The sequence below is a fragment of the Pyrgilauda ruficollis genome, unplaced genomic scaffold (genome assembly GCF_017590135.1).
Source record: "Pyrgilauda ruficollis isolate IOZ18807 unplaced genomic scaffold, ASM1759013v1 scaffold125, whole genome shotgun sequence".
Lineage (NCBI taxonomy): Eukaryota > Metazoa > Chordata > Aves > Passeriformes > Passeridae > Pyrgilauda > Pyrgilauda ruficollis.
Genome location: NW_024510877.1, coordinates 492,970 through 515,409, shown reverse-complemented (window position 1 = coordinate 515,409; position 22,440 = coordinate 492,970). Strand labels below are relative to the sequence as shown.

The 22,440-nt window shown below is 48.7% G+C and overlaps 1 protein-coding gene across 1 annotated transcript; it reads right to left on the bottom strand.

Annotated features, from left to right (window-relative positions):
• Nucleotides 1-4,487: 4,487 nt before the first annotated feature.
• NEFL (neurofilament light chain) lies at nt 4,488-9,179 on the bottom strand. The gene is made up of 4 exons (XM_041490626.1): nt 8,076-9,179; nt 6,862-6,986; nt 5,779-6,095; nt 4,488-5,057 (listed from the first exon to the last, which is right to left on the bottom strand). The coding sequence occupies exons 1-4, from the start codon at nt 9,123-9,125 to the stop codon at nt 4,870-4,872; spliced, it is 1,680 nt and encodes a 559-aa protein (XP_041346560.1). The 5' UTR covers nt 9,126-9,179; the 3' UTR covers nt 4,488-4,869.
• Nucleotides 9,180-22,440: the final 13,261 nt, after the last annotated feature.

Genomic DNA, 22,440 nt, shown 5'->3' with positions numbered 1-22,440 from the left:
GAGAAAAAAGGGAAGAAGATAAAGCCCCAACTCCAATGTGTGGGAATTAATTGGTCATTATAGGATTATTTGTGTGTTTATTTCCCATTTTAAAAGGAAAATTAAGATTGCAGCTGCTGCCCCACCTCCCATAACTCACAAAGAAATGCAAATAATTTTCATGCCTGGATTCAGGTCATGGACTACCCTGAAATCTGTTGCCTGACTGAGGGTCTGATCAAAATCTAGGATTTCCATATGCCTTCGACCCATCAATAATTGAAGATCAAGGAGGTTTTAATTGAAAGGGTTCAGCACATTCTTCACTGGAGAAGTGGTGGAGAGCCCACAGCAGATAAGGCTTCCAAATGAATCTGGGTGTCTTTGTAGAGCAAGCCAATGGATGTTTCTCCTGCTGCTATCAATAATGGGAATCTGTGCTCCACAGCTTGGCTGCTGAGTGATGTTTAATTAAAGCAGAGTTCACAAATTAAACAGCAGCTTCTCCGTAGTCCCGTGTGGGTGTGACACAAAGATAACTTTACCTTTAGGGATAAGGAGTTCAGCACTCCCCTGGTTTTGGTATCCAAATCAAATTGTGTCAAAACACAAAGTGCTCAAAGGTTTGTGAGACTTGAAGGTGTTTTGACCTTAAACAAAATTTTCAAGAGAACACCAGCACTAGACCAGAGACCAATATTTAACATGGAATTATGTGCATGTGCTTCCAAAAAAAGTTCTAGAAACCACTAAAATGTCCAAAAATGCAAAACTCATCCTTCACAGTGGAAATTGGGAATCTTCAGCACAGAGAGGAAGGGTCACCTTGCACGTGGATTCAGTGTTGGTGTCAGCAGGACACTGGGGAACACTGGACGTGTGCAGGTGGGAGCCCAGCCATGCTGGTTTTCATGCTGGGATTCCTTTCCAGCTTCTTTCTCTCCAGTCCTGGTAGGACACAGCTCCAGGGACCCCAAAATCCTGATTTGTGTGGGTTTGTTCCTGTTTGCACTCAGGCAATCCAGGATTGCTGCTGGGATGAGGGGCTGGACTGACCCTGGGGTGCATCCATTCCCTGGGTGCTTTTGGGAGGCAAACCCTTGGCTAGATGCCTTTCACAACATCCTCATTTCACCCCTTTCCCACCCAAAATATCTCACAGCTTTTAGTTATTACCCACAAGAGTATTTTTTCCCCCTGCTCCAACACACTGGATTTGTGTATTTAGCCCGTTTCCCCCTGCAGATGTTCCCAGCAAGTCCTAAGAGGAACAAGCAAGTGGTTAACACATTTCTAAATGTTTATAAAACTGTAAGAACTGATTAATATTTAATGGTGCCAAGAGGTTTTGTCTACTGACATCTGCAATCAAACGGTTTCAAAGGAGAGCACAATTCCCGGGCAGAGAGGCATAAATAGGATGTTATTTGCCTGTTCTGCACCAATTACTCCTCCAGACTGCACAGAACCAGTGATGGGAATAATTATTTTCAGACAAAGAAGTTCATTAAACAATAGAAAAAAATTTATGAAGGGAAAAATAATAATTAAAGGAATTTACAGTGAAGATTTCTGCATCTTTTATAAGGTGGGATATTTAGACCACCATGGCTTCAAGAGCTGGAGGGCTCCAAACCAGGATCTTTTTCCTGTGCTGGGTTGTGGAGATACCACAGTTATTTTTCAGCATCCTGGAACAAAATTCCAGGTGGGAACAAACTGGGAAGCGTTACAAAACACAAACAGGATGCATTTGCCAGGGAGCTGAGTCAGGCACCAGAATTTTCTCCAGTCATCAGAGTTTGTGCTCTCCCCATACACATTCAGGCTTTACTGCTGCTTTTTTAGGATGAAAGTATCCTTAACTAATCTGGCATGGCAGCAAATAATGAGCTGTTAATTATTTAGTTATTAGAAGGTGAATTTCTGGGATGTGGATGTTCTGCACAGGTGCTCCCCTTGTGAGGGGAGAGGAGGGCTGGGAGGGGGTGTGAGTACATCTCAGGGAAAGCATCCAGCACCTCCCTGGGCGTTCCCTGGGATGAGATCTCAGCCTGATCCAGACCCAAAGAGCAGAAAAGACCCCCAGGACACTTCTGGCTTCACTTGCAGCTGCAACTGGGGTGAAAGTTTCTCCCGAGCCTCCCTCTGCCAGCTTTTACTGCATTGCGTCAAAGGCAGCGCCTGGATTTTCCAAGGTAAGGCAGTGCTGGCAGCAGGATCCATCCCCCGGGAGCAGCTGGGGGCACAGGAACCCAGCCCAGCCTCCCCGCACCGGGCTGGGCAGCAGGGCAGGACTGGGGGCCCAGCCTGGTGGCCACTGCAGAGCCAGCCCTGCTGCAGCTCCTGCTGGGGCTGACTCAGCCCTGCGGAGCTGCAATGCATTAAAAATAACCGAGGGAGCAGGGATCAGCCTGGGAACGACGGCAGCAGGGAGGGGAGAGCTGCTGCAGCTCGGGGTGTGCTGCTCTGGAGCAGCCCTGGCTGCACAGGGAGCTCTGCTTCCCAAAACCGAGAGGGGTGCAAAGGGCTGAGGGAAGGAGTTTGTCAGCAAAAAAAAAAACATCGTGAAAGAGGATGAAAATTTGGGGTTTGAAGAGTTAAAGGAGCTCAGAGTGCTTGGAGAAAGGCAGGATTTGATATACCTGGAATGGTTTGGGTTGGAAGGGACCTTAAAGCCCATCCAGTCCCACCTGCCCTGGGCAGGAACACCTCCCACTGTCCCTGGCTGCTCCAAGCCCTGTCCAGGCCTTGGGCACTGCCAGGGCTCCAGGGCAGCCCCAGCTTCTCTGGAAATTCCACCCCAACCCCTCAAGATCCTCTGAAAAGGAACTCCTTCCCAATATCCCATCCAAACCTCCTCCCTGTCAGTTTGAAGCCGTTCCCCTTGTCCTGTCCCTCCACCCCTTGCCAGCGCTCTCTCCAGCCGAGCTGTCCAGCTCTGCTCTGCCTGTCATGGTCCTGGCGGGCTCTGACCAGGGCTGGAACAGGATTTTCCTCCTCAGCAGCAGCCCCTCTCTCCCAGCTGAGTGCCAGGCGTCCCTTCCTGCTGGGGGAGTTCCCAGAAGCAGCTCTCATTTCCCAGAAGCAGCACTCATTTCATTTCTTATCTCTGAGCAGCAGCCCCAACAGTCTGCTGGGGGAGCTGGGGCTGTCACACCCCACGGGAGCAGCTCCCCTCCATCCCCAACAGCTCTGGAAGCTCTCTGTGAAGAGCACTGCAAGTTCCCCTCAGCCCTGTCCTGGAGAGGGAAAATAAAATCTGCTTTGTAACAGCAGCTCTGCGTAAATACAGGGAGAAAAATCTCCGTTAAAAGACGAGGGAAATGTAAAAAGAAATATTTAAGAGGCGTTGCTGAAGAAAGTGAAAATTATTTTACTTCTGGATCTCAAAAGCATCAAAATCCTAGGAAAGTAGGGAAATAAAGATTGGAAATGATACTGGAGCTGTGAGTTAATGGAATTCCTGCTTTTCTGAATGCTTTGACCAAGCTTCTTCTTCTTTTTCTTGCTGCTTTTCTTGGGAATGTGGAAGAAAATAATAATCTTAAGTGCTTGCTTCATCCATCATAATCTTTTTAATCACCCTTTAAACACTGAAAAGGGAGATGATTTTGGTACCCCCCTAAAACTTGCATAAAAAAGAGATTTCCTTTCCCTCTGAACAAAGCCATTGAGGAGAACCAATGCAAATCAACTGATACCACACCACCAGTGCATAAAATCAAGTTACCCCAAAATCCTGTGCAAAAACTCATCCAGACAAATCTTTCTGTAAAGTTTAGTGCAGCCATTAATGCCTATTTTAATTCGAATTTCCATGGGTTTAGTTTATTTAAACTGGTTTAATTTGCAGCATTATGCCAGTGCTTGCCTTACAGGGTTTAATTTTCTGTATCAGCTTTAGGCAATTGAACACTGACAAGCTCAGAGCACAGGACATGGCTTGGGGAATTGTCAGGCTGTGCTGCTGTTGAGATGCTCCTTTCTTGTGCCTTTTTTAGCTCAGTCAAAACTTTAAAAGGCCCTGGGAAGTTCTCAGAAGAAAATGAGCTTCTTCAGACATGGCTGACAGCACCTGGGGGAGAGAGGCAGCTCCTTCCCCTACACCATCCATCCTTCTAACTGCTCCTCGTGTTTTGATTTTAATGTTATTTTTGAAGATAGTCGTCGCTCCAAGCCTCACCTACACCCTGAATTGTTCTTCCCTCTCCTCACTGATCCCACAGACACTGAACAGCCTCCTGCCACAATTTAACTGCTGCATTTCTTTTCCCCTCTGTATTGGTTTGATAAAATTCCCATTTTTCAGAAGGGAGCTCGTGCTTGTTGCACCCTCAGCCAGTGAGACCCATCCCAGCCACCACCACCCCCCAGGGTGTTGTTATAAAATGTGTGAAATTTTACACCCCAAGAGATTTTTCCCATTTCTCATTCACAAGATGAATGGGATAAACCCCTTTATCAACCTTTTAAGGGCATCAGCGACACAGGACATGCACGAGGAATCCGTGTAAGCATTTCTGAACTTTATTGACTGCTTTATTGCACGTACTTAATGAAGCCTCCATCACTTCCCCCACCCACCGTTTCCAGAATTAGTTTAAATGCAAGTTAAAGGTAACCTTTCATTCCCACCACTTTTTCCCCCCCCAATTTGAAATGTTAAGGTTCTGGGTCACCCAGGAAGGACAGAAGCCCTGAACTCATACGTGAAACCATGCGGCACTCGGGGAGCAAGCCTTGGGTGCTCTGCAAGCAAACTCAGACTCTGCACAGGGAGAAACGTCATAATCATGAACTGGAACCTCAGTGATCACTGAATTAAATAGGTGAGACTGCAGCTGGAGCTCAGCCCATCGTTGGTTCTGATGGAAAGCTGCCCTCAGATCAAGCCTTCTTCTTGCCTTCGCTCTCTTCCTTTCCTGCTGCTTCTTTCTCTTCTTTCTCTTCCTTCTCCTCCTCACCAGCTTCCTCAGCAGCCTCCTGGGACTCCTCCCCTTCTTCTGCTGCTGTTTCTTCCCCTTCTCCTTCCTCTTCCTCACCTTCTTTGGCTTCTTCTGATTCCTCCTTAGCACCTTTGAAGGACACAAAGACTTTTCACATCCAGGTACAATTCCTGACCCCAGTTCAGTGGGAATCCCCTTCAACCCCACACATTTTGGCAGCTACAGCAAAACTGCACAAGCAGTTTCTCCTGGATTTCAGGGGGAGTGAAACACTTCAGAAAAACAAATCATGGTCTTGAAAAATATCAGTTCTGGACTCAGTGCTTAAAGCCTTATCCAAAGACCTGAATTATCTTTCACTGCTCTCCAACTGGCTCTTTAATTAGGTGTAATTTCACTATCATTAAACTTTACAGTAACAAAGCCCTCACAGTTCAATGGCCACCAATGCCTGGCAGGGGAGTGATGGTGCCATGCACTGAACCCAGTAATTCCAGCCCCACACATCAGCTGATGTTCCCATTATCTCGGGCTGCTCGCTGGGAATTCATATTTAGCTCAGGATGTCCTTGGTCCTTCTTTTTGAGGATGTCTGTAACACCTGAACATTATCATTGGGAGTTTTGGAAACGTCTGATCTGCCTGATTTGAACACCTGACCTTATCTTCCATTCAATATTCAGACTTTCCTGGTAAATTCCATGTGCTTAACCCCACCATCCTTTGGCTCATAGGACTAGAAAGGGAAAGAGCTTTAATCATAAGAAATAATCATTGGGATTTCTGAGGTTTATCCCACAGGAGCAGGGTGCAGCATGAATAAAAGGGATTAAAAAGTAACGCTAAGTACCTTCCTCCTCTTCTTCAGCCTCTTCTCCTGCTTCTTCCTCTCCTTCCTCTTTCTCCTCCTCCTCACCCTCTTCTGCAGGAGCTGCCTTGGCTTCCCCTGCTTTAGCAGCCTCGATGGTTTCCTCGATTTCAATCTGCTCCTCCTGGACGTGGCTGGAGTAGTAGGTGGGGAAGGAGCGGGTGGTCATCAGGTAGGAGCTGGCCTGGAGGCCGCTGTAGGCAGACCTGCCGAAGGTGGGGGCACTCTGGCTGTAGCCACTGGTGATGCTGCCCACGCTGGTGAAGCTCAGCCGGGTCTCTTCCCCCTCCAGCAGTTTCCTAGCGGGGAGAAATAAAAGCCAAGGGAAATGAGTTGGCTGTGCTGCAGCAGGGCTCAGCACCACGAGCCCTGCAGACTGCACATGTGGTAATTAATGCAGGGCTAGTTGTGCACTATGTGCCAAAGCCACCCTAGTTTCCTGGAATAATTTCTTCAGGAGTGCCCATTGTGGGTGAATTAATACCTTTCCTTGTTGGAAGGAACAGGAAAACCTCTCTAGAGCCAGGTCCCTCTGGCAAGTGAAACTAGAGGTGTATTTTGCCGCCCTGCAGCTGTAACAATTTGCTGCTGAGCTCTCGGACAAGGCTTGGAGCTGCTCTCTCAGTATTCCCCCTTGTGGCTTCCACAGAAATTCTGTTCCAGCATCGAAATCTCTCAGTATCTGAGACAAAATATCACAGTTATTTAGCATCAATTCTACTGGAAAATATTTAATTTGTTGATTTATAAGTTAGGGAAAAACCCTGTTCTTGAAGGCATTTGAGGGACTTCCTATTTTGAGAATGAGCCATTGGTATTGAGGAATTCTATTGACACAAAATCTCTTCCCCGAGTACAGAACAGGTACTTTTATCTGTCAGGATGGACAACTGAGGTAATTTATTGCAAAGCTAAAAATTCTGTGTGCACATAGGGAGGAACTGATTAAACTCTGCCACAGATCTATGAAAATTTCTGCTGGGGGAAAGATAAATAACCTGAATTCTCCTGAAGAGAATGGTAACTGCTCTGAGCTCTGGCTCATTAAAACATCCCCCACCATACCTATAAGCTGCAATTTCGATGTCCAGGGCCATTTTCACATTGAGCAGGTCCTGATATTCCTTCAAGTACCGAGCCATCTCACTCTTTGTGGTTCTCAGCTCGTTCTCCAATTTGTTGATTGTATCCTGTTGGATGGAACAATAGTGACAGCGTAAAATTTTGTTCTCTCAAGTCTAGCAATAATCACAAGGAATTTCTCCAATCCTTTTAATTTAGTCTTGCTCTAGCAGACAGAAACTGCACAGCTCCCCCTCCATCCTCAGCCAAAAAGCATCATTTAACACCTTCCTGGCAGGTTTTCCACTCCACATTATGCCAGTCCTATTTAACACAAAGAGCCAAATTTTCTGGTACCCAAGTGCTAAAGCATCCGTAAAATTTGTGTATTGTTTCATTATGATTTTGGCCTCTATGTGCTTTTTCTAATTTTAGTTTAGGAATATCCATTGATGATCCTTGTGGGTCCCTTCCAACTTGGCATATTCCATGATTTTTTGGTATAGTTCAGGCTGCATCAGTACATGGACACATGGATATTGGGCTTTATCGGGGCATTTTGCATTCTGATTTTGTAACACCTCTCACTTTAGATAAGCGTACCAGAACCAATGTCTGGGATGATTTTGGTAATTCAGATCCTGATTTGGGTTGGTATTTCCACACCACATCCTGCTTTACAGCTCTGTGGCATTCTGCACTGTGATTGCAGGATGCGTTATCTGCAGCACAGGCACAAACCAGGAGGGATGCCCCCAACAACCCCCCCACAAACCTGATCCCCTCATCTGTGAGACTCTGCAGACCCCAACTCTCCTCATGCAGAGCCCAGCAAACCCTCAACTCCTTCACCTGCAGCATCCTTCAAACCCCAACATCCACCCCTTCACCTGCAGCATCCTTCAAACCCCAATGTCCATCTGTTCACCTGCAGAGCCCAGAAAACCCTGAAACCCCTCACCTGCAGAACCCTGTAAAACCTGACCCGTCGCCTGCAGAGCCCTGCAAACCCCATCATCCCCTCACCTGCAGAGCCCTGCAAACCCCATCATCTCTTACCTGCAGAACCCTTCAAACCCCATCATCCCCGCATCTTCAGAACCCTTCAGACCCCAACTTCTCCTGACCCGCAGAACCCTGCACAGCCCACCATCCCCTCCCCTGAGGGACCCCGACCCTCCTCCCTGCAGAGACCCTTCCAGCCCCCACCCCCTCACCTGCAGCGCGGAGATATCCGCGCTCTGCTTCTCTTCCAGCTCCTGCAGCTGCTTCTCCAGCGCCTCGTTCATGCCGCGGGTGGCCTCGATCTCCAGCGTCTTGGCTTTGAGCAGGCGGCGGCTCTCGGACACCTCGTCCTTGGCGGCGCGCACGGCATCCGTGTTCTTGGCGGCGCTCTCGCTGAGCACGGTGAAGCGGCTGCGGAACCACTCCTCGGCGTTCTGCATGTTGCGCGCCGCCAGCTTCTCGTACTGCGCGCGGATGTCGCGCAGCGCGGCCGACAGGTCGGGCTTGGCCGACACGTCCATCTCCACGGACAGGTGCGCGTACTGGATCTGCGCCTGCAGCTCGGCCAGCTCCTCCTCGTGCACCTTCTTGAGGAAGGCCAGCTCGTCCAGCAGGCTGTCCACGCGCTTCTCCAGCTCCGCCCGCGCCAGCGCCGCCTCGTCCGCGCCCTTGCGCACCTCGAGCAGCCGCGCCTCCGCGTCCTCGCGGCTCAGCACCTCCTCCTCGTAGCGCGCCTGCAGCCCGCGCAGCGTCTCCTCCAGGCTCTCCCGCTCGCCCTGCAGCGCCTGCTTCTCGCTCGTCGCCTCCTCCGCGGCCAAGCGCAGCTCGCGGATCTCCTGCTCGTAGAGCGCGCGGAAGCGGGAGGGCTCGGCGTGCTTCTGCCGCAGCACCAGCAGCTCGGCCTCCAGCACCTTGTTCTGCTGCTCCAGCTCGTGGACGCGCTCGATGAAGCAGGCGAAGCGGTCGTTGAGGTCCTGCAGCTGCGCTCGCTCCTGGCTGCGGATGGACTTGAGGTCGTTGCTGATGGCGGCCACCTGGCTCAGGTCCAGGCTGTCCACCGAGTGCAGCAGCGAGCTCGAGGCGCTGGAGGTGGCGTAGCTGCGGCGCACGGACACGGAGGACACGGGCGCGGACAGGCTGGAGTACGCGGAGCGCGCCGAGCCGAAGCCGCCGCCGCTGCGCACCGACACATGGATGCGCGGGCTGTCCGCGTAGCGCCGCTTGTAGGACGGGAAGAACGGGTCGTACCCGTACGAGCTCATGGCTGCGGGGGCTCCGGCGACGGCTCTGCGGCGGGCGCCGCCCGCACCCCGATATTTATGCGCGGCGAGGGCGGGCGGAGCGGCCTCCGGGCGGGGACGGGGCGGGGCGCGGCGACATCGGCGCGGGGAGGCGACGCCCGGAGTGGTCCAGGCACCGCCGCGGGAGGTGATGCCCGGAGTGATCCAGGCATTCACTCCCTCACTGCTGTGATGCCCTGAGCGGCACCGGCCGGATCTCGCCCCGGTGATGCCTGGACAGCTCCGGGCATCACGGCAGGGAAGGGATGCCTGGACAGCTCCGGCCATCAGGGCAGGGAAGGGATGCCTGGACAGCTCCGGCCATCAGGGCAGGGAAGGGATGCCTGGACAGCTCCGGGCATCCCCGCGGGCGCGGGGAGCTGTGGCCGGCCTGCTCTGGAACAGCCCTGGCTCGGCCTCGCCTCATCGGCTCAGCCCTGTCTCAGCCCTCCTTGGGCACATCCTCGGGCCCTCCTGGCCCATCTCCCGGCCCCCTTCAGGCCCACCTCTGGCCCTTTCAGATCCATCTCCCCTCAGGTCTATCTGCACCCCCCAGCCCGCCAAGGCTATGTTTAAACCCCCTGCTCTGTTCCTCCACAGCTGCCCTGGCAGAAGCTTCGGGAATGTGCTGCAAGCCCCAGGCTGTGGCTGAGGTTGCCCCGGTGAGGCTGTGGGACACCCAACCCTGGCTGCAGAACCCCCAAACATGTAAATAGTATATTTTTTTCCCTTCAGTTTGCAGTTAGCACAAGGCATGAGTGCTCTTTGAGCCCCTGCATCCTCCCCACGCCCTTTGTTACAAGTGGTCCCTAATAACCAGGTAATTAATTATAGCATCAAGGAATCACAGAATTGTTTGGGTTGGGAGGCACCTTAAAGCCCATCCAGGCCCACCCTGCTATGGGCAGGGACACCTCCCACTGTCCCGGGTTGCTCCAAGCCCATCCAACCTGCCTTGGGCACTTCAGGGGAAGCCTGGCAGTGTTGTTTGTCCTTTCATTACATGGAAGCAGCAGCAGACACAGGGTGGTTCTCAGTCCTGGCAAACACGCTGATACCTGGTTCTTTGAGATTCCCTGGAGCCGAGTCTGTCTGATACATGGATCACAGGGACAGGATATTTATCCTTGTCTAATCTGGCTAATACAGAGATTAAATTGAACAGCTGCATTGCAGCTACCTCTGGGCCAGGCTATTACCACTGGTTGATTAAAACAAAGTGGTATTTATGTAGTAGAGATTTATCAGAGGTAAATTAGAGGCGTGTTGAGCACAGACTGCATGGAAGGCTCAAAAAGACAGTGAGAATTCACCTCTTGGAGTCAGAAGGACAAATATATCACAAAACAGACTCTTCAAAGTTTTCTCAAGGAAGGAATAAAAGTCAGTAAAGACTGGTGGACTTTTATTAGCTACCACAAAAATGCTGAGGTGCTTCCCAAAGAAAGGGGAAGGACTTTGTAATGTGTATGAATTAATGTGCCTGTCAGTAATTGCAGTGCTAATTGGGTATTTTTGGCACAAATAAATGTTTATTTAATAGCAGCCTTTTAGGAAAGGTAGAGCCAGGTGGATTTAATGTATTTCCTGCTATTTTCCAGTGACCTCACACAGAACATCACCTGTTGTGTGACAGCTTCTCCATGAGTTTCAGGGTATTTAAACATGAGGATCATTGAGCTGTGAAGGGCAACGGCCTCTCAGAGGTACAAAGCTGCAGTCCCTGCTCATCGGAGCTCATTCTGGGTGGAATGAACTGTACCAAGAGCTCATCAAGGCTTAAGTGTCACTTATATCCCAGCAGAGCTGCTGGGAGACTTTATTCTGCAAATCTGCAGAGTCCCCTGAAGATCAGTGCAGCTGCTCTCAGCAGCCAGCACTGCAAGCCCAGCTTCTGCCTCGATTTTTATTCACCATTTGTTTTTTAAATTCAAGTCGTGGCTGCATTCTTGCATGTCAGAGCAGCCATTCATTATTCAGAACATGCAAAGGAGAGCAGCACAGGTAGAGTCTTCTGTGCTAATCTATTTTATCTTTAGCAGAGATTGGGTTTGAAAGGGGAAGAAATGAGAAATGGAGACACTGTAGACAGGATTCCCAGCATGTTGGTCAGGGATTCAGGGAGCTGATATTTTCTGGGATAGTCAGCTCCTGCAAACTGAAACACCTTGTTCATGCCAATGGATTTATGCTAATCTGCCCTACAGCAACCGGAGCACAAGATTTAATTATTAATGCTATCATTTCTTATGCCATGTATTAATAAAGGAATGTACCTCAGCTTGTAAAAACCACTGCGCTTCAGATCCCAGCAAAACAAGCCTTGTAAGTGTAGGCTGTTAATATTCACATTTTTTTTTGAGTGGAAAATCCTTTGCTGTGTGCCAGGAGCACGGGGAGGAGGATGGGTGTCTGCAGCCACCCTGCAGTGGTGGAAACTCCGTGGGATTCATGGAGCTTTGGTACTCCAAGGAAAAGAAAGTCACTCCTGAAGGTATCCTGCTCCCCAAACTCGTATTTCCAGGCACAGGAGAAATGCTGCCAGATTCCACCCTTCCCTTTGTGTCCCTTTAGTTGCTTTCTGCCTTAATGCAGAGGATAATCAAGCCCCAGGATGTGTGTTAGAAAAATCAATATTGTGAGCAGAGGAAGGGGATAAAGCAGAGCTGGTTCCAGCCAGGATGGAGTGGCCTGTGCCACTTGTCTCACCTGCAGCAGCTCAGCATTGTCCCCCTTTGCCCCTGGTGAAGCTGGAGCTGATCCCTCACTGCTTGTGAGTGTCCCCAGGTCACCAACACTTCAGGCAGAGAATCCCAAACCCAGGTTCACCTCTTGAAATCGTTCCCTGGGTGACCCAAATAATGCAAATTATTCTGAGGGATGATGCAGAAATGAAAAGGCAGCTGTGCCCCATTCCTGGAAGTGTCCAAGGCCGGGTTGGAGCAGCCTGGACAGTGGGAGGTGTCCTTGCCCATGGCAGGGGTGGCACTGGATGAATTTTGAGGTCCCTCCCAACCCAAACCATTCCATTATTCCAAATCCCACTGCTGCCCGAGGAAAAGCAGCAACTCCACGGCAAAGCATTCCTGTTCATTCATTTTCCTCTGCTTCATCCACAAATAACACATCCCCACGGGCAGCTGGCATTTCCTCAAGGAAAAGCTCAGACCTGAGCCCTGTGCTGGGCCTCACTGAGCACCAGGAAATTCCCTGAATGCCCCCAGTGAACTTGGGGGGGGTTCGCCTTTTTATCCTTGTTTAATCAAAGAATTTCCCATCAGAAACTGCAACAGGGGCGTTTTGGGTGGAGTCTTCATTGTCTGCTGCTGCTTTTATTGCAGAAGCACAGAAGGAGCTGAGCCTGCTTAGTTGGGATTTGCACAGAAATCAAGCAGTTCTGAGTAAAAAAGAAAAAAAAAGGCAGAAAAGCAAAAACATTGTTTTTCCTTTTTTTAAAAAAAATTATTTTTTTACCTCATAAAAGCCCAGCTCTGAGGGAGTGGGGAATCAGTCACTCCCACAGCTAAAAATGTTCAATAGCTCTTATGTCAGGTCTTATGTATTTATCTAGAATGATATCAAAGTGTCTGGATGAGTTGCATTAAAACAGGCAAAAGAAAATGCTCTGATCTATTTCGATGAACTGGAACAAAATCTCACATTTTAGGAACTCTTCCTATATTCCAAGCAGTCCTTTTAATATGAGGCAACACTCACAGGAATTTCCAAACCAAAGCAGAATTTTGTCTGCAAGGACTGAACTACACTCTCTGGGAGACTCAGAAGAAATGCAAATAAGTGTTTAATTTATCTCCTTTGAACCACTGTTTGCTTTGTTGGTGCCAGATACAGCAAATGCCTGGGCAGCTCATTATTTTATTATTATTTACACCAATTTCTGCACACAGTAGCAGCAATTTGCTCACTTTGAGTTGGTTCTGTCTCTTGATTACAGGAGCTGCAGAAAGCAGGCAGCCAATTCTTTCATCTGAGCTCTATCAGGGACCGCTTAATTAGAAGATTCATTAATTAGCTTTGTTTACTTGTTGGATCAGGCCTCCAAACTAGGCCGCAACATCTGACGGCAGATCCCGGGGCTGCTCTTATCTCCCAGAATCAATTAAATTGATGTTCTGCTTTTGGTTCCAACAATTAAATATCAACTGAGAGGGTTCTTGGCCAAATCCTGGAGTGCTTTGGGTGCAAGGGACCTTAAAAAACAACTTTTTCCATGCCCTGCCATGGGCCGGGCCCTTCCTCCAGACCGAGCTGCTCCAGCCTGGCCCTGGGCGCTTCCAGGGACGGGGCAGCTTCTCCAGACAAATAAAACTCCTGAAAACAAAAAAAAACCCAGCCCATTTGGAAGGAGACAATTTATTAATTTGTAGTCTCATTGCTTTAATTGCATTTCTGCCCATGTGAGCAGCAAGGCTGGACCCAACAGCCCCAGGAGCTGGGTTTAAGCTGGTCCTGACTTTAGGCCTCACTGCAGTCCCCCGCCTAAGGCCACCTGATGATCTCAGCTGAGCTGAGCTTTGTTGTGCCCCAAAAAGCTGCTCTGGGAACCAGCTCCATCCCTGCTGCAAAGATATAAGTGGTGTTTAACAACAATCATTCTGGTTTTGTGGTGTTGGGTGAGGGCTGGGTGCTGAGGGAACACGTGCTGGTTCAAAAGGAGAAATGTCACATCTCTCATATTTTGGGAGATGGATCCTCAAAGCAGCATCAATATCCAGACTGAAGCACTGAAATATTTCCCTATTTTCCCATTTTTGCTGTGCCAGCTTAAGTAAGGTCCTGTTGGTGACAGGGTGAAGAGAGAAAACTGCATTTACAACACAGCTGAGAGCACATGAAGGCTCATAATGACTCCATTTCCTTCCCAAAAATTTCCAGTATGAATGAAAATAAAGACAAAACACGGGTCCAAAAGAGCATTTATTTGTGGGCTGCATGGACAATTAAAAAGCAGAGAGATTTCAGAGTTGTGGTTTTATCTGCAGGGAGCTGAAGCAGAGAATTCCAGGATGTTCTTCCTTTGGTCACAGAAAGGGGATTAACAGCTCAGGAATACTTTCCCTATAATTCAGTTATTTCAATCTTTGGGATATTTTTTCCCCTTGCTGCAGAGGCAGCAATAAAATCCACTTAGGATGTTCACAAAGGCACCCTGGAGTGAGTGAATCATATCCCCACATGCACAAGTGAAAAGCATTTCTTGGGAAGACGTAAAAATCGCTTTATTTCCCAGTCTGGCACGAGCTGCTGCCCATAAAACACAGACTCCAGGGAGAAACAAAGCTGGGAGAGCTGTGCTGCAGTGAGGTGGCTCAAGGCTGCTGATAGAATGTGCTCAGCTCTGCAGTCTGTGAATAAAAATCCCTGAATTCTGCAGCCAAAGCAGCTCACCTCTCACCCCAGCCCTCCCTGCAGCCTGCACACTCCTGGTGCTGTCCTTAGGGACGGAGCCCAGGATTCCTGAGGGATGGAATAGGAACTCCCTCCATCACTCAGGTTTATTTTAATATCATCACTTAATTGAAAGGTTTGCAGATGTCTGCAAATACTCGTCTCCATTTCAGCTATTTCAGCCCTGGCACTTCTCCTCCTGGAGAGAAAAGGGCTTTGCACCACTCTGAGGCAGAGATTAAATTATAAATTACCCAACCTGGACAAGAGGTTCTCCCAGCAGAGCTTACTGGGAGAATCAGGGATTTTATTGGCACTATTGATAAGAGAAGATAAGGAGTTGCTGGTTTTAATTTTTGCCTTTTTTTTTTTTTCTTGAGGGAAATATTTTTTGTATATGTGCAATTTTTTTTTTTTTTTTCACCAACACTTCACTTCCATTTAAACTGCAGCTGGCTTTTCCTTTTTTTTTTTTTTTTTTTCCTTTAACATCTTTATCTCTTAGTCCTTTCTATAACCCTCAATAAAACCTTAAGTGGTAAAAACTTGAGTATTGAAACTTCTGTTTCAGACATTTTATTTGGATCCTTTAATAATGTTCACATGAAAAAATCTTTACCAATTCTTTTCTGTTGGCTTGATCATCATAATCACATTTTTCTGGTTTGTTAAACATACATTTATTATTTTTCCACAATCTTTCCCTCTGTCCCATCCCATTCCCAGGGTGTTTCCTCTAGACTTAATTGATGCTAAAAGGAGTTCAGAGCCTGTTTTCCAGGAGAAGACCTTAAGGATATTCAGTATTTTTTAGTATTCCAGCTCTTGCCTTGTGACAATTTTAGACCCTTTCAAAGCCTTCAGGTTGGTAGAAATTACAGCATCAATTTGCCTTTTATAGAAAAGAAATGTATTCTTGAAATTGGCACCAGTATTAACTAACAGGGAAGTGGGACATTCATTGTGGGACATTTCCTGGGCTGGCCCATTGCAATGGGGTGAAACTCCCCCAGCAATGCAAGGGCTGCAGTTCTGGGGCCTCCACAGCAAAAAATCAGAGCTAAATCTTCAAGGCTCTGCTGATTCCCAAACAGGGCCATCAGAACTGCCTGGAAATGGCTTCAACTCTGCTTTTCCAGGAGAACAACCTTTAGCTCTGCTCTTCCAGAACAACTTTTAGCTCTGCTCTTCCAGAACAACCTCTAACTCTGCTTTTCCAGAGCAACCTTTAACTCTGCTTTTCCAGAACAACAGCCTTTGCCTCTGCTTTTCCAGAGCAACCTTTAACTCTGCTTTTCCCGGAAAACAGCCTTTAACTCTGCTTTTCCAGGAGGACAACCTGGCCATTTCTCCTGAGGCAGGACAAGGCACCTGAGCTGGGGCTGCAGAGAACAGGCAGGGGATTAGGGAGGACGAGGCAGATTTCTCCTTTATTTCCAATTTTCCTGTTTCTCCTATGGGATCCATGAGAGGCTGTTTGTACAGCTGTAAAAAGGACATTTCAAAGGCTGAAGGAAGCAGGCAAGGTCCTATTTCACCTTCCACTACACAACAAAGCAGCTGGGCAGCATTGTTGGTTTGCAGGGAAGGTTTTGGGGTGGATTCTCCCTGGTTTGTGCCTGGTGCAGCTGGAATGACCTTTGGGAAAGCTGGGAGAGTTCCCTGACCCACAGCACTGGACTGCAGTGTTCCAGTGGTCCCAGAACAAAGCTCTTTTTGTGGGATAAAGGCACCAAAGTGATAAAACATTGGGAGCAAGAAATAACCAGGAGAGAAGAGATGGCAGCAAAGGGTTTTCAAGTGGGAATTCACTGAACCATCAAACCAGGAGTGTTTTGTTCCTCAGTTTGAGTTGCTACATGTGCATTATACATCCAGCCAAGGTTCTCTCTCCCAGTTCTGTGCCTTGGGCTGGAATTCCTGGAAATCTTCAGTTGGTAGAGGATAAAACACCTGAAGCTCTTTGTGTAATTGAGAAGGAGAGGCTTGCATCTCTCTGTGACACTACAGAAGGGCTGGGAGGGTTCATGGCTCTGAGTTAGAGGAAAATCCTGTGTGGTTTGGGAAAGGTTTCCTTGGTGTTCAGAGGCTGAGGAGGCCTCTCATCCCCTGAGCAAAGCAGACGTGAGGCCATAGGCAGCCTTTGATGGTGGTCAGCAGATTGAAGGAAGTCTGGGCCGGTCACTCACTCCTCACACACCTTCACAGCTGCTCTGCAAAGCAGCAGCTTTGGTGTCTCAGTTTTCTGGTGAACATTTCCCCTTCCCAGCGTCTCTTTCCCTAATTCCACTGCAGGCTCTCTCTCAGAATTTGTGCCCTCACAGTCTCCACATGACTGACACGGCTCTGCAACGTGAGGCAGTAACAATAACCATGGGACGGTTTGTCATTCTGAGGGGAAATGGCCTTTAGAAGGTGTCAGGGAAGATTTTGTACAAGCTGCAGTTTTGAAGTACTGGGAAAAATACTTCAAAATTGCTTTTTATGATTTCAAGCTAAATTTTTAGATTTCGTGAAAAGATGCTTTGCTTTAAATGCCCATTGCACATCATGGAAAGCAATTTCTCGAATACTTTTTGGGGTTGTTTTGTTTTATTTTAATTTGGTTATAAGCAACTTGTTTTCCATGTCCCCTTCTCTTTTCAGTGTGCAGGTGAAGAGAGAAAGGAGGAAATTTTCCCATTCCCCAGACACATCTCTGTGAGGCTGTGCTGCTCCTTCTGCTGGATTTATTGGTTTGGGAGTGTGGCAGGGCTTCTTCCCAGGTATCCGAGCCTGGGCTGTTCCTGTCACTAAAATCACCTTTAATTTTGGGAACACCTGAATGTTTGTTTCAAGACCACAAAGCTGGGCGGAGGCTCTGAGTCTGCAGATTTGGCTGAAGGAGGAGGAGGTGTTTTGGCAGCTCCTGCACAGCCAGGAGGGAGCAAAGCCCAGCAGAGGCAGGTGCAGGTGCTTTTGGGGCTCTTTCCTCCAGGTGTGTGTGTGTGGAAGAGCTGGGGGTGAACCAAGGGGAAGGGAGGAATTATTCCTGACAGAAATGCAGCTGCTGAATAAAACAGGAGGCAGCCACTGAGCTCAGAGGAGGGGGGAAAAGCACAACCAAAAACCTCCTGCAGATTTCATTTGGACTGGGCAAGAGTGTCCAAATCTGGAGCTGCCACCCCTCTCTTCTGACCCTTCGGGAGCTCCTCACCCCTGGAGCAGCCTGCACGGAGCTGGGAGATGCTGTGGGAGGGGAAGGAAAAGGATGCAAGAATTAATCCTGGATTTGTTGTTCCCCAGGGAAAAACTTCGTGAATTTGGGGCTCCTCCAGCGCCTCCTTCTGGGAATTCTCCCCCAGGCAGTTGCAGTTTGGAGGATTAGGGAGCGCAGAGAGAGAGCAGAAACTCCTTCTGCTGGATTTATGGAGGGGGAAAGCTCCTGCAGAGATCGGGGGTGTCAGGAGAGCATCAGGGGCAGCTGCAGCCCCAGGGCAAACCTGGAGCCCAGAGTCTCCGCATCCTTAGGGAGGAATGAGATGTGGCAGAGAGGGATTTGGCCTTTTTCCTCGGCAAAGGAAGGGAACTGTCCTGCAGGAGCCCTTGGCAGTGCCCTGTGGTGGGACGCAGGGGTTTGTGAGTGCCCTGAGCAGGAGGAGAAGGGCTTGTGCGAGCCCTGCTGCCCAGGGGAGCCCAGGGAGAGCACTTACTGCACCTGCCTGCTCCCTCCTCCCTCTGCAAAGCTGCTGCTGCTCCTGCAGCAGGTCCAGCTCCTGGCAGAAGTTCAACGCTGCAGCAGCTCGGGAGGAGAGAGGAGGAGAGTCCCGCAGAAAGGAGGAGCTCCGCTGCTCCAGGCCGCCTTTGGCCAGCAGCAGAACTGCTGCAAGCCAGGCAAGGGCTGCAAAGAGCCTGTTTCCCTTCTCCACCAGCAATTCCTGCTGCGCCCCAACTTCCAGAGGCTTTTAGCACCTCCAGGCATCACCCTGAGAGCTGCAGTTTGTGGTTTGTGTCACATAAAACTAACCCAAACGAGCCAAAAATGCTGCAGCAAGAGAACTGGGATGTCCATGGGAGCAGAACAGTTTTGTCCCAGGGAAGGTGGTTTGGTTTTTAATGAGGCCAGGTAAAACTGGATGAGGAGGGGAAAAGTCCATTTACACCCCAAATCAGTAACAGTCAGGAGGAAGGTGTTAAATAAGGAATGGAGAGCTAGGATGGGAGCAGATGGAAACGCCCAGGTTTGTAGCAGCCTCGGGGCTCTTCTCCCTCGTTCCTGCACCTTTCCCAAGCCCTGGCACACGGCAGAGCCTGTGGGCACCCAGTGCTTCTCCACACCACGTCCAGGCTGCAGGAGTGGGAAGAGCCCAGTTCCCCACTGTGGGATTGCGTCCCCACTGTGGGATTGGGTTCCCCACTGTGGGATTGCATCCCCACCTGCCCTCACACCCCTGACAAAACAAACCCAGGTGCTTGTCCCAGGAGCACCTTCCCCTGCTGCTGCTGCAGGAGAGCAGCCTCAGCTGTGTGGGTCTGGGAGTTTGTCCCATTTCCCCCCTTTTTTTTTGCTCCCATGACAATTATCGGATCAATTACAATGCTGTGAGAATTTGGAGGGGTGCAGGGCAAGAGGGATCAGCTGCTCTTGGTGAGTGGGAGGTGAAATGGCAGAGTGGGAGTGAGCAGCAGTTCCTGCAGATCCCAGGGAGGGTGGTGGTCTGCCTGGATTGCAGAGGGAGCTGGGAACATCCTGGCTCTGCTGATGCTGTCCCTGCAGGAAGATGAGAACATCCCAGCTCTGTTCCTGCAGGAAGATGGGAGAGACCTTCACCCTCTGTGGATATATACCACAGAATGAAATTATCAACTCTCTAAACTTTATTGACTGCACTGAGCAGAATTCTGACTAGAATCTCTTTCACACATAGATACCCCTTTTCAAGACACACAGTAAGATGAATCTCACCTCCTGTTCTGTGCAGGTATTTGTATTTCTGTTGACTATTTAGGATACCTAGATGAATTTCAGATGTCTAAAGTTACGTGAGATAAAGCCCACTCTCAAGGCCTAGAAACCTCTCCCTATGAGCTGCAAAACACACGATGCTGCAGTTCTGTCAAATTTGCCAAAGCAAAATCAGCTCTGCTGATGCTGTGCCTGCAGGAAGATGGGAATATCCCAGCTCTGTCCCTGCAGGAAGATGGGAACGTCCCAGCTCAGCTGATGCTCCTCCTGGAGCCAGACCCTGGGAAGGGGCTCAGAGTTTAGGGGGGTAGGGGTAGTTTTTATGGGTTTTTTTTTCCATTATGATCACACAATAAATAATTGTAAAATGCTTAAAATGGTGAAATAGATGCAAAGAAACATTTGACCATTTGACAGACCATTAAATCCAGTTTGTCCTCAATTTCAGGACCAGGGTGACAGGGGTGGCTTTGGAAGGCGCTGGTTTTGGCAGGGAGGTTTTGGGGCAGGGGGAGCAGCTCCCACGGGAGGGGTCTGGCGGGGCAGGGGGTCTGTCCCGCAGGGATTGCCGCTGGAGGAGGGCGGGCGGTGCCCCGGCCCCGTTTTGCCGCAGGAGGAGGATGCTGAGGAGGAGGAGGATGCTGAGGAGGAGGAGGATGCTGATGGGGAGGAGGAGGAGGAAGATGCTGAGTCACTCCCGCAGCTCCTCCGCCCGAGCCTTTCCGCAGTGGCAGTGATGGAGACAGCTCATGCTTCTCCCACAACCTGACTTTTGTTTTTCTTTCCTCTCTTCCTCTCTCGCTTCCCTCCCCTCTCCCAGTCCCAGTCCAAAGGAATCATTGCTTTAAAACAAAGATCTACGGCTGCAGCTGCCATGAGATGCTGCTGAATCCTTTCTCACGTGGTAATGGATCTTCCCGTTCCTCCGGAGAGCAGCAATAACCTTTGATGCACACAGAGACTGCTGCAGCAATTTTCTTCTTTAAAGGAGCCCTCCCGGGCACTGAGTGAGTCAGCAGCGATTCTCCATCACTGGCACTTCTTGGAAGAAGGGCTGGGCTGGGGAAAACTTGATTTTTTTTTTTTTCATTTCTTGCAGGAATTGACAGCAATAAAAAGCTCTCTGCTGCTGCTGCTTTGCACTGCCTGCTGTACAAGCTACTCCTTTAACCTTTTTTTCCTCTGGGATTACCACAAAAGAGCTCAGTAAAAGCCTCAGAAATTGTCCAATGTGCAGCTTTGGGGGGAAATGGAAAGATGCAGCGAGGCCAGGCTGGGTGGAGCAGCCTGGTCCAGGGGAAGGTCCCTGCCCATGGCAGGGGCTGAGCGAGGTGGGATTCAAGGTCCCTTCTAACCCAAACCAGCCTGGGATTCTGTGGATCATTCATTGCCTCCAGCTCTATTTTTAAATCCTACTTTCATTTGTTCAGAATTTTTATACATAATATTAAAAAGAAAAAAAAAATTAACTTTTGCTTTAGAACCTCTTTTGCTTTCCCATATTTTATTTTAAAATGCCATAGTGGTGAGCAGTATTGCTCAGTTACCTTGTTTCCCTATGACAAAGTTTTTAATTAAGCGATAATGCACATTGTTTTCAGAGCACTTTAGATTCATACAATGAACTGAAGTTTATATATTGACTTTTTTATTTTATTTCTGTAGTGTTTAACCCCATTTATTTCCATAGAGTTTAACCCCAGTTAAACTCTGTAATGTTTAGAAAATTCTGTATGTAACACATTTTTCCACATTTTTTTCCATGATGATCACACAGTAAATAATTGTAAAATCCTTAAAATGGTGAAATAGATACCAAAAGAAACATTTTACCATTTGACAAACCTTTAAAATCCAGTTTGTCCTCAATTCCAAGACCAGCCAAGGCCACTTGTGGCTAGTCCCACAATAAATCTGCCTCGTTAACAATTCCTGGCCTGAAATCTCCCCACAGAAAGGAAAAATCCATGGGAGCAGCGGGGCACCAGGTCTGCACATGAAAAATCCCCATCCCTGCTCCTGGCATTTGTAACTCTTTATTTTGGCTTTTATTTCAGTTTGGTGGCCACAAATCCAAATGTCACCCATTGTCCTTGGCTCTAAATCTCACCCAGCCCAACTCCTGACTCCTTTGGGAACACGACTTCCAGAATTTTCTACAAGGACTGAACTTGAAAATTTGTTCCTGAGCCCTGAAATTCCGGATTTTCCTGAGCTGCTGCTGAGGTGCAGGAAAAACCTTTTCCTTTTTCCTTGGATTCTGCTGGAGGAGTCATCGCTCCCTCTTTTCAATGCGTCAGACATGCTCAGCTGGGGGATGCGGGGGTGGAGGGCGAACATTGGAGCTCAGAGCCTCAGAATTAGGAAATGCCTTTTCTCCAGCCCTGTAATTTGCACCGAGCTGTTTCTCCAGACAGAATTGTCTGTGTGACATCAGGTACAGCAGGATTTCATCTGAGCAGCCTGAGGGGTTGATCAAAGTACCAAGGAGTGTGTGGGAAGTGCAGGTCTTCCCTCCTCTCCCTCCTCTGCCTTCCTCCCACCCTGCTCAGGAAAGGCTCCAGGGCTGAGAAACTCCTCAGGAACATTTGGAGCTGAATCCTCTGGGAGCAGCTCAGTCCTACCACACTCCCTGCAGCCCCAAAAGGAGCATTAAAGCCCAGGCTCCTGAAATGTAAGGGTTCATCAAAGAAATAGAATTAAAGGATGGAGGAAAATGAAGAGGAGAGGAAGCATCGAAGTTTCCCCAGTGATTTAATTTCAGTGGGTGTTCCTATATATGATAATAACAATAATACATGATAATACATTATTCATATATATAATATTAACATTATATATACTATAATTAATACATATATACGGTGTAAGATACATGTTATATATGGAATATTATCTCTTATTAATATATAATAACAATATATTTCTGCATATGATAATAAC